Genomic DNA, 12437 nt, shown 5'->3' with positions numbered 1-12437 from the left:
ATGGCAGGTCCGAGGAAATAAACTAAGATTTATCCACACGATGAAAGCCTTCTCCTGTGACTGTGCAGCTGCAGAAGAGGATGAGACAGATTTATTTGTGCTGAGTTAGAATAATCTCTGATATCTGCTCAGTAAAAAGGGGGACATTTGATATATATGTATGTACACTTATATATGCACTGAATGTCTCTAGAAGAGACCAATAAGTATGGTTGCTTCTGGGAGGAGAACTGGGGACATGGCTCAGGCTTGGGAATGACACTGGTTCCGTCCACCCCATTAAAAAATTTTTGTTTTTTTTTTTGAGACAGAGTCTTGCTTTGTTGTCCAGGCTAGGGTGAGTGCTGTGGCGTCAGCCTAGCTCACAGCAACCTCAAACTTCTGGGCTCAAGCGATCCTCCTGCCTCAGCCTCCCGAGTAGCTGGGACTACAGGCATGTGCCACCATGCCCGGCTGATTTTTTCTATATATATTAGTTGGCCCATTAATTTTTTTCTATTTATAGTAGAGACGGGGTCTCGCTCTTGCTCAGGCTGGTTTCGGACTCCTGACCTCGAGCAATCCGCCCGCCTCGGCCTCCCAGAGTGCTAGGATTACAGGCGTGAGCCACCGCGCCCGGCCCCCATTAAAATTTAACAAAAAATTTTTAAAAGTTAATTTAGAAGGCTTATTCTGTAGTCACAGTAGATTTTAGCAAGATTGTTTTCGTCTTCTAGGGCCTTTTTTGAAGACACACTCTACAATTATATCACGTGTTGGCTTCCTGAGCAAGAACTCAAAAATGTTGCCTATGATAAAATCAAGAATCTTGGAGTAGGAAGTCAACTTTAGAGAAAAACTCCCAATCTTTAAGTATCACACACCTTGTACCTAGTTTCTATAAATACATTTACTTTGAAAGAGACTTTGTATCACTGTGGTCCGAGGCTGAATGCAGCAGGAACAATCCGTATGTTGCTGGCACGAGGCTCCAGTCCTGGGGCCCGACCTGCTGCCGCAGTAAGATATGAGCAAGTGTAGACAGCTGTGAAAGACCCAGCACTGGCTGGGCACAGTGGCTCACACCTGCAGCCCTAGCACTCTGGGGGGCGGAGGCAGGAGGATCGCCGGACCATGAGATTAAGATTGCAATGAGCAAAGATGATGCCACCACACTTTAGCCAGAGTGACAGATGAGACACAGTCTCAAAAAACAAAAACAAAAAGGGAAAGAAAGAAACACCCTCACAAAGACTACAAGCATGAAATGAAAGGTGGCCAGGGAGATGCTTTTAGAACTTCAAGTCTTTTAACAAATGCTGCCCCCCACCCCCGTGCTGGCTGGCTGGGGCGGCCCTGGGGAGGGGCTCACAGTCCCACCGCTGCTGTATGGTGGAGGCAGGATTTGAACCCAGGGTAAATTGGGAGCCAGTCCCTTCCACTCCAACCCAAAGGGGAGATGGGGTTTTGCAAATCTTTGAATCTACAATGCTGTTCAGAGGCAGAGGCATCCCTGAATGATGGACTTCCCCGAAAGAATGAGCCATCTGCCTACTGTCTGATTGCATCTTAATGGAAACAAACAGGTTTGAGGAAATGTGCCGGGGGACATCAAGGAGGAGGAGACACCCAGGGCTGGGTCAGGGAAGGCCTCAGGCTGGGTGGGGAGAGAGTGAGGGGAGCAAGGACGCCTTGTCCCCTCTGCGACAGAGGAGCCAGCACCCTCTGCGAAGGGACAGGCTTCAGGCCGCTGGATGCGGCCAGGAATCGATCAAGCAAAGAAGCATTAGCCATGCAAGCTGCAAATAACAGCTTCCTGCGTTTCCTAGTCAGCCCTGTCTGCCACAGCCCGCCCAGGAGCCCTCTGCCCTGCATGGCTGGGGGCTGCTGCCTCCATGGCGTCCCACGAGGTCAATTCCGCAGGGCGGGTCATCGCCCGTCTCCCAGTTGCTGAGTGTGTTGGCTGATAGCGGCTGCAGCTGCCTCGCGTCGGGAAAACCAAGGGAAGCCGCTCTGCCTCAGAGACCACACACGTCCTCCCCTCCGGCAGCTGGTGGGCGCCGGCCGGCTGGCACAGGGGCAGCAAAAGGCCGGGCCCTTTCCCTCTGTCTGGGACCACGTCTGGGTGCAACTCACACTCCAGAGCCGCTGTGCCGTCAGGCTGTGGACAGTCTCCAGCTGACACTTCATCCTTTTTGTCTTCTTCCCTCTGCCCTAGGCTGTTTCCTTCCTCCCTTTTCTCCAGACTGCTCTGCCCCTGCAAACAACGTTCACAACAATCCCCGACTCAGGCCCTTTCCAGGAAACCCAACCTAAGACACGTAAATTGTGGGCACTGTGGTCGCACGGACATGGGGCCACGTCCTGGCCGATTCCTCTGCGAGCTACTCAGCCTCTCCAAGCTTTCTTTACTCATCTGCAAAATGGGCATGTTAATGCACACTGTCTTGCAAGGTTTTGGGGAGGAGGAAATGAGAGGAGACGTGTAATGTGCCTCATAAGGTACCCTGCACACGTTACTTGTTCTTCTCCCTGCCCTTGAAGGAGGTGTCTGGGAGGAGCATCTAAAGCCGGGACGGCCACAACTATGAGAGAGAGAGAGAGAGAGAGAGAGAGAGAGAGAGAGAGAGAGAGATCACACTCAAGGCCGCGTTTCCAGCTCTCACCAATGGGCACAGAGGAGATCTGTGAATACAGGTCCAGCATCCGGTTGCCATCCACATCGACCAGGTAGTTGCCTCGGCTCTCTTCATAATTGCAGAAAAAATGCACAGCCTCTGCGTTCTTGGGGAGAGAAGAGACCGACTCAGCCTTGCTACAACTCCCTGCATTCTCAGTCTGTTCAACATGAAGCTTGAATTGGCGAAGTAAGCCGTGTCCTGCCGTCCTGTGGGCACGTGGGAGTGGGCGTGGGGGCTGCCGATGTTGTGCTTCCTGCTCTGGGGTAATTACACGGGTGGTTTGTTTTGTAATAGCCCATCAAGCTGTGATTTTATATTTCGCTGACTTTTCTGTCTATGTTTTCTATATCAGAACAAAAAGGTCAAGATACAGATCTGAAGCAGATTCTGAGAAGCTAAGCTATATGGTCATTACCTACAGGGTGCAACAGACACTACTTTGGTGACGGGTACACTGACAGCCCAGACTCCACCACTGTACAACGTGTACATGTAACTGAATTCAACTTGTACCCCCTAAACCTATTTTTTTTTAAATAATATATATGGTAAGCCTTAGAGCAACCACTAAGGAAACTAAAAATATATAGTAATCATTAAAGAAACAAAAATGTTACACTAGAAAATATTTACCTAATGCAAAATAAAAACAGTAAAAGAGGGACAAAAGACACCCAAGACATACAGAGACCAAAAGGTAAAATGGCAGGTGTAAACACAACCATATCAATGACATTAACTGAGAATGGATTCCAATCAAAAGTCAGAGATTGTCCTACTGGATAAAAAGAACCAACTACCTGCTGTTTATAGCAGACGTACTTTTGATTCAAGAATATAAACACGTTGAAAATAAAAGGATGGAAAAAGTTGCTGTGTGATGCACACAGCAGGCATGAGAAAGCTGGACAGGTTTATACTACTACCAGACTATAGACTATAAAAACAGACTATAAAACGAAACTGCTAGTGATAACGAGAGATGTTATATAATGATAAAAGGGTCAATCCAGAATGCAGGACAATTGTAAACGTATTTGTACCTAACAACAGAGCCCCAAACTATATGAAGCAAAAAGGGACAGAGTTAGAGAGAAAAACGGTTGTGCAATAATAGCTGGAGACTTCAATACCTGGCATTCAGCAATGGGTTGGAAAACTAGGCAGGGGATTAGCAAGGAAACAAAGGCTTGAACAACGCTATACAAGCAATCAGACCCGACAAACCTCCACACACTCATTCCATAGCCGCAGAATACGCACTCCTCAAGTAAACACAGAACATTCTCTAGGCTGGACCATGTGCTAGCCCATCAAAGAAAGCTCAATAAATTTAACAGGATTGAAATCACACAAAATGTGTTTGCCAACCACAGTGGAATGAACCCAGAAATCAATAACAGAAAGAAATTTTGGAGATTTACAAAAATGTGAAAATTAAACAACACATAAATCGCCAATGGGTCAAAGAAAAAAATCACGAGGAAATTTAGAAAAAAGGGTTTAGAACAAAAGTCAACTACATTTTTTTTTTAAAGAGCCAGAACAGAGGAAGCATCTGTCCCTGAGCTAACTGTGATAAAGGAACAACAGAAGGATGTCACTGAGTCACCACTTACCTGAATCATATTCAGCTGTTTCATTAACTCCTGCCGGCAAGAAGAACAAAAGCATTAACAGCAAGTGCACACTCTTGCCAAACAGTTTAAAATCATTCATGTAGTCCCAAGTCTTGGCATTTTTTCTCTTTTGTCAATAAATTAATAGTTTATTAGTCAACAATATTGCACATATTTTAAGAATTACTTAATATAAATAGTTGACAGGAAACTATTCCATTACACAGGTAAATTATCAGTACAACAGACTGGATATTTAGATACCTGGAACTTAATAATATAAATATTGGCCGGGCGTGGTGGCTCACACCTGTAATCCTAGCACTCCGGGAGGCCGAGGCAGGTGGATCGCTCGAGGTCAGGAGTTCAAAACCAGCCTGAGCGAGAGCGAGACCCCGTGTCTACTAAAAATACAAAGAAATTAATTGGCCAACTAAAAATATATAGAAAAAATTAGCTGGGCATGGTGGCGCATGCCTGTAGTCCCAGCCACTCGGGAGGGTGAGGCAGGAGGATCACTTAAGCACAGGAGTTTGAGGTTGCTGTGAGCTAGGCTGACGCCATGGCACTCTAGCCCAGGGAAGAGAGTGAGACTCTGACTCAAAAAAAAAAAATATATATAAATATTTAGCAAAAAAATTAAGCTGAAGGAGTTTAGTATCCCTAAAAAGATAGGTTCTCTTTTCTATTTAGAAAAGTAAAAAGACTTTAACACCCCATTAGGAATATAAAACACTGAAAATATTAATTTGCATATCACAGAACCATTTATAATTACAATCCAATCATTCCATAAACCACTTGTAAAATTCTATGCAGACACTGGGAATTAGAAACTAGTCACTTTGATAATACAAAGATTCCAGCTCCATAAATAAGTCAATGTAAAATAAGCTTTAGTAATTATATTTCCATATAAAAATACAGAATATTAATGGCATGAATATTAAAAGTTATTTCATAATTTTACTATGGTTAAATTAAAATCCACTCCTACAATGGAAATTTGCTTGAAGGAAAGTCTCCCTTTTTGTTAGCAAAACATGATCCCAAATAACTGTGAATATAATCATTTACAATACTACAAAGATTTCTGGATTTATAAAATAGTTGCAATGACAAAACTGAGGTTTTGTGGTTGTGTGTTATGCAGCGTTATTGTGACAACAGATAACTGATACATCTGCTCTGCGAACCCTTCTTTGATGCCGTACAGCAGAACGGCCTAGTTTTTAACATACCGGATCTCTAGTAGTGAACTCTCTGCAAGCAGCTAACAATACATGCTGTGTTCTCCTCTCCTAAGCCCCTTTCTCCCTTTTCCAAAGCGCACCACTCAGGGGGCCTCCACTCACCTGAGACCTAGGCCCCGGGACTTCTGTCTTCATCAGAGGCCCATCGTAATCAAACTCAATATCGACTTTGGCTGCGGCTTGACTGATCTGTCTGGATCCTGCAGGAAACAGAGACAGTGACAACCCCTGGTGATGGCAGATACGAGGATTCTGCTGTCCCTAACAGAGGTGGTGCCAGGGTCTCAACCCCATCCCAGCCAAACCACCCGAGAACACTGGTCTGGACAGACTTGAGCACTACAAGGACACTGCAGATTTAAAAACCAGGAAAACCCAGTGTTGGTGAGGTTACAGGCAAACAGGCACGCTCCTGTTTTATTGGTATGAGTATAAGCTGATGCCAACCTCCTAGTCCTTTCTACTGAGCAATTTTGTTATTTAGGATTCATCTCAGGAAAAAAATGGGAGCAGTGCACAAAGATGTAGGTCAAAAATATTCACTGTAGTAGTGTCTATATAAGACCGAAGAGGAAACAATGTCTAACACTGGCGAGTAGCTAAGTAGCATACGACACAGTCAACCATTTTGTGGAGTATTGTACGACCACTGTTTTGAGATCAAAATTTTGAATATTTATGGACATGGAAAGATGCCCATGGGGTTATCATGTGAAAAATAAGTTTGTAAAAATTATTGAAATGTTGTAGGCTGGGTGCAGTGGCCCACGCCTATAATCCTAGCACTCTGGGAGGCCGAGGTGGGTGGATCATTTGAGCTCAGGGGTTCAAGACCAGCCTGAGCAAGACCGAGACCCTGTCTCTACTAAGAAATAGAAAGAAATTAGCTGGAGAACTAAAAATATATATATATAAAAAAATTAGCCGGGCATGGTGGCACATGCCTGTTTAGTCCTAGCTACTTGGGAGGCTGAGGCAGAAGATTTCTTGAGCCCAGGAGTTTGAGGTTGCAGTTAGCCACTATGATGCCACTGCACTCTAGCCCAGGTGACAGAGCGAGACTGTCTCAAACACCAAACTGAACCAAGATAAAATAATTTTTTGTAGAGATGGGGTCTCGGTATGTTGCCCAGGCTGATCTTGAACTCCTGGGCTCAAGCAATCCTCCCACTTCGCCTCCCAAAGTGCTGGGATCACAACGTGAGCCATTGCACACAGTCAGTTTTCTTAGATCTTTTATATCAAGTCACACGAGCAGAGAGATGTCCAGTGTGCATTGAGCACTTAGGGTGAACATACCAGGAATTATCCTGAGCGATTAATGTGGCTTATCTTGTTTAAATCTTATAGCCCCCATGAGATAAATGTTATCATTCTCTTGTTACAGAAAAAGACATTGAGGCTCAGGGAGGTTAATTCATTTGCCCAAGATCACACAGCTAGCAACTAGTTAAACTAGAAATTTACCCATCTGACTTCTACCTAGATCCTGTGAATGTGCCTGATGCTATCTTTGATCTCATCTAGTGCCGGCCTTTGAAAGGAACATTTGCAGCAAAACACCTCGCTTCCCCTAAAGGCAAATTACTATCAAAAGAATAGAGATGCAGGAAAAAAAATATGGAATGATCTAGCATTTTCGTTCAAGAATAAAATAGCACACCCAGAAGGCCAGGGTGTGTCACTGACACAGAAGACGGGACACAGTGAGCAAACCATGATGGTCACAACCTTCGTGGCCACACCAATCCAGAGCCTATTTTTAACTCCAAACTATAAAGCAGCCAGCAAACATTTTTAATGTCCTCTTGATATTTACACTGAGAGTAATAAATGAGTGTCATGTTCCTAGTCAGCAAAGGTTCCTTAAGTGAGCCTGGCTGAAGTCAATGTAAAGTCCAACTGGAGCTGTTTGCCCTGCTTTTCTGTTAAAGAAAAAAATCTGATCTGCCTCTGCAACTGTCCTTCCCATTTATTTTATTTATTTATTTATTTATTTTTTGAGACAGAGTCTCGCTTGTTGACCAGGCTAGAGTGAGTGCCGTGGCGTCAGCCTAGCTCACAGCAACCTCAAACTCCTGGGCTCAAGCAATCCTCCTGCCTCAGCCTCCCGAGTAGCTGGGACTACAGGCATGTGCCACCATGCCCGGCTAATTTTATATATATATTAGTTGGCCAATTAATTTCTTTCTATTTATAGTAGAGACGGGGTCTTGCTCTTGCTCAGGCTGGTTTTGAACTCCTGACCTCGAGCAATCCGCCCGCCTCAGCCTCCCAGAGTGCTTATTTATTTATTTTGAGACAGAGTCTCACTCTGTTGCCCAGGCTAGAGTGAGTGCCGTGGCATCAGCCTAGCTCACAGCAATCTCAATCTCCTAGGCTCAAGCAATCCTGCTGCCTCAGCCTCCCAAGTAGCTGGGACTACAGGCATGTGCCACCATGCCTGGCTAATTTTTTTTTTGTATATATATTTTTAGTTGGTCAATTAATTTCTTTCCATTTTTACTAGAGACAGGGTCTCCCTCTTGCTCAGGCTGGTTTCGAACTCCTGACCTTGAGCGATCTACCTGTCTCGGCCTCCCATTTCCCATTTATTTTTGATAACATGATCATTGAGGAAGAGACCAACAAGCAACATGGAAAAAAAAAAACACTTTTAATTTTCTACCCAGAGATAACCACTTTGATGTCTAGTTCTAGTCTCCCGGTCTCTTACCTTCTTTACCAATGTAAGATTATAACTGAGGGGCGGGGGAGGGCATGAACAATGCCATTGGGAACATTATCTTGGGCCATTGTCCGTCATGTTTAATGGCTTTATTGTGACTCGAAGGGTGCAGGCACCCCAGGACGTGGGTGTGGTAGCACGACATGCCTTCCGTGTTGGGTACCTGCTCCTGCTCTGAAGAAGCAGTTGCCACTTGTGAGCTGCCCTGCAAAGGGGCCCACACATCAAGGAACTGAGAGTAGCCTCTGGCCAACAGCCCTAAGGAACTGAATCCAGCTACAGCCACATGAGTGACCTTGGAGGCCAGTCCTCCAGTCCCTAGTTGAGCCTTCAGATGAGACCGCAGCCCAGGCTAACAGCTCAACTGCACCCTTGTGACAGATCTGGAGCCAGAGGACCCAGCTGAGCCATCCCTGGTTTCCTGATCCCCAGAAACTGCGAGACAAATGTATCATCTTAAGCTGCTACGTTTGGGGGCGTTTGTTATGTGGCAACAGATAACCCCTACACTGGTGCAGGTGCTGCAGCCAGACTGGCCTCACCCAATGCCTGGCTCAGCCAGTGGCTGGCTCTGTGACTCTGGAAAGTTAGTTTATTTCTCTGGGTCTCAGTTTTCTTTGCCTTATGGTACAGAAAGTGTTCAGGACTAAATGGGTTAAAAGTAAGCATTTAACCATCATTTCTAAGCTATTCTCCTGTTGCTGCTTATGCCAGATATGCCAAATCAATACGCCAAAAGAAAAGAAAAAAAATTCACTGCATGGTTGTCTAAATCTGGCACAAGTGTGCCAAAAAAGATCCAACTCCAGCCAAGTAAATAGAGAGGAAAGAAACTCTGTGATTTAGCAATTTTCTTTTCTTTCTTTCTTCTTCTTCTTTGCATCGCACTTCTATTTCCATGCTTGCAAAATGTGAGTTAGGATACTTCCCACCTTCATAAACATAAACCAAGTGCTTCCACTTCCGATGCAAGAAATCTGTGAAGTAGGAAGGGTGCTATTATTATCTCTTATTATCTCCACTTTTCTGCTGAGAAAACGGAGGCTGGAGATGGTCTGTCCCTTGCTGAGGCTCAGGTGGCCAACAGGGGGTGAAGCCAGTAGCCTAACTGTATGAGTCTTCATCTACTGCTCTTTCCACGTTGTCTACTGGGAGGGCGCAGACGTCCTTCAGAATGACCTCCAAGGATGGTGCCAGGTGTGGCCCAGGCTCGCGCACTGCCCCCAAGGGCTGCGTCTCTTTCTTCACTGGCCCCTCCGTGGCACCCAGCACGGCGTGGGGCAGGTGACGGGCGCGCAACAGCATTCGCTGTGGAACGCAGGCCTCTCCCGTGCCGAGGGCTCTCTCCAACCCGGGACTCACCGTTCTTGCATCTTTCCAGTTCTGGTTTATTTTAACCTAATTACGAGTTAACACCGGTATGCTTCTCTCATGAGCAAAACAAAAACAGAACCTCCAAAGCTGTTTGCTCCCATCTCCTCAACACTATCAAGGTCAAGAAGAATACGACTGAGAAACTGTCACAGTCCAGAGACCAGGGGAAACGTGACAAGTAAACACAATGGATCCCCGGACAGAAAAAGACAGCAAGGGGGAAACTGGTGAAATCTGAATAGAAGCCAGGAGTTTGGTTAATGATAACCAGGGGCAGTTTCTTAGTTTCGACAAACGCGCTGTGGTGACGGTAAGATGTTAACAATGGAGGAAACCGGTGAGTGCCATGTGGGTCTCTCTGTGCTGTCTTTGCAACTGCTCACTAAATCTAAAGCTATTCCAAAATAAAATGTTTATTTTAAAATAAAGCCTGGGAGTGGGAAAACACTCCTACTCTTTATCCCGCCCAGGACATAAACACCAGCATTTGATGTGCATGCCAAGGACACGGCTAGCAGTTTGTCTTCAGAAGGCAGACGTTTCCTATAGCAAAGGGACACCGCGGTGACAGCTACGGGGCCCTGAGAGAGCTGGAGACACACTGGCAGCTCATTGGTCTTTCTAAGCCTAGAAAGGCCAGAGGCCAGAGCCAGGACTGCTCATGTCTCCGCAGGAGGCCGATCTCGGGGTGTCCGTAGATAGGAGGCTCCTGTTAGCCACTCTCTGTCCCAGAGCCACATGGGGGAACAGCGAGGGAGCTTAAGAACTCAGCATTTGGAGCCAGATGGGCTTGCATTCAAGGGGCTGCGTTGATCTTGGGCAGATAACTCTGCTTCTCTGAGACTCAGTTTTCTCACCTGTAAAGTGGTATTCACTTGAGTCTCCCTTGTGGGACTCGGGCAGGTCTTGCTGAGGTCATGCGATCAGGGCTCAGTTAGCCATGCTGCCTGAGAGGCGCAGAACAACGAGCCCACCTGAGACCCCAGGAAGGAGCCAGCAGGTGGCCAGTGGGTGTGGGGTAAGGGGATGAGGGAGGGGGCATTCCTGGGACAGTACCTCCTGACTGTGCCTGGGAAGCACAGCTGGCCTTTAGGGTTGGCGGTGCCTCCAGCTGTGTGTCCTCCCCAACAGTTCCTGTGAGCATGGCCTGGCCCTTCTGGCTACAGAGGCCACCACCTACCCACTGGCAGAGCGGCTGTGGGACGGATCAGCTCCCTGTCCCCTGCACACCTGTCTGCCAGGGACAAGAGCAGATGGCAGAGATGGGCAGTGGGAAGGGGATGGCCTCGGTGACAGTCTTATGGGGGACAGCGGCACAGCTCTGGGGGCACTGGCCGTCGGTCCCTTTATCCCCAAGGACTCTTCCAGCCCAGGAATCCCCGGTCTGGGTTGTGTCTCCCATCAGCACCTGTTCTTGCCAAGTCCCCCGGGGCTTACCTGGCGCCCGCAGGCGGTGGCTGTGTGGGAAGCGGCAGGCCAGCCGCCGGGCGAGCAGCATGGAGGCCATGACCCCTTCCTCCAGGCACCGAGGACCCCTCCCTCGCTGCCGCCCTGAAAGAGACCAGAAACACAGACTCAGGCCCGCGAAGCCCACTCCCCAGCCGGCCGGGCGTCCCTTCCGCCACCATTTCCCACCTAACGGAGAAGATTCTTTGAACTCAAATCCTTGGCTTTTATGCCGAATAATAATAATAAAAAACGTATATTCAACCAAAGAGTATATTATAAGCAAACACATACTTTAAATCAGATGCATTTTCAAGTAACCTTTACCGCACCCCAGGGAGGACTGTCACACCCATTTAAATGGAAAAAAACAGAGAAAGGGACAGAGTTGGGTTCAGACCCCTGGAAGCAAGAGCAAGTCTGTGCTCTCTGGGATGGAAGGACTCAGACGGGAGAAACTTCGCAGCAAACCTCTTGGCAGCCACTCGCTGTGGGAAGCGGGGGTCCCTCCGCTCTGTTCTCCCACGGAATACAGCCCCTAGGCTGTCGGGAGTCCACGGCAGCCAGGGGCCCACTCTGGGGGTACAGAGCCCAGGCACCACCAAGCGTCCCTGTCTGCTCAGGACTGCGAGGTTCCAGGATGTGGCACTTTCCATTTTGAAGCCAGGACAGTCCCAGGCAAGTTGGGACGGCCACCTTCCACAAGCCCAGAGCGGCGGGGCCCTCGGCTGCCATTTCTCTTGTGTGTTCGCCCTCTCAAGCCGCCTCTGCATCTTGCCCTCAAGTCCCCGGGCCCTGGCTCCTGTTTGTCTCGTGGGCCTGGAGCACCCACACCCAACAGTTTGTTTCTTTCCACGGCCTCTCCCGCTCCCTGTCCCCTCTCCCCAGGCCACCGTCCAAATGCGTTCTCTGTGGATCTTTCTTCTAAACACCTGTTTTGTTATTTGGCACGTGTATTTTTAGTTTGCATAAACAGCGCTGCATCATCCAATAATGATGGAGCCATTCACGTGTCTTTTCCTCTGTGGCCCCTGTTTCCTGAGCCCTGTGTGCCACATGCCGTATACACAGTACTACTAATATCTATTACTCTTATCGTTAACTCCCGCAACAATGCTATGTGGTCTCCTTTTTACAGGTAAGGAAACTGAGGCACAGAGAGGTTAAGGGGTGCATCTCAAAACCACACAGATCCAGGTGTTAGCCAAGTCCTCCACCATGCGATACAAGTCCAAACGCTCCACAGAAGTCTGTCCGTTTGTTCCGCAGCACGCTGGGCACCGACGTACCGAGTACTGTTTCTCAGGCTGGACAAACAGGGGTGAATGCCACGGGCATGGACACGACGTGCCCATGG

At 47.5% G+C, this 12437-nt stretch overlaps 1 protein-coding gene across 4 annotated transcripts in view; it reads right to left on the bottom strand.

Annotated features, from left to right (window-relative positions):
- ABAT (4-aminobutyrate aminotransferase) overlaps window positions 1-12437 on the bottom strand; it is a 97907-nt gene that overhangs the window by 24047 nt on the left and 61423 nt on the right. For all 4 annotated transcript variants that reach the window (XM_075995091.1, XM_012785273.3, XM_075995092.1 and 1 more), the window contains exons 2-5: window positions 11072-11185; window positions 5635-5732; window positions 4280-4309; window positions 2646-2763 (exon numbers count right to left, since the gene is read on the bottom strand). In XM_075995091.1, the coding sequence (XP_075851206.1) occupies window positions 2646-2763; window positions 4280-4309; window positions 5635-5732; window positions 11072-11141 (316 nt within the window). In that variant the 5' untranslated portion in view covers window positions 11142-11185. The remainder of the gene's footprint in view (window positions 1-2645; window positions 2764-4279; window positions 4310-5634; window positions 5733-11071; window positions 11186-12437) is intronic.

Source organism: Microcebus murinus, chromosome 19, assembly GCF_040939455.1.
Source record: "Microcebus murinus isolate Inina chromosome 19, M.murinus_Inina_mat1.0, whole genome shotgun sequence".
NCBI classification, from domain to species: Eukaryota; Metazoa; Chordata; class Mammalia; order Primates; family Cheirogaleidae; genus Microcebus; species Microcebus murinus.
Note: the sequence above shows the minus strand (reverse complement) of the source record. Positions and strands in the feature narration are given on the sequence as shown.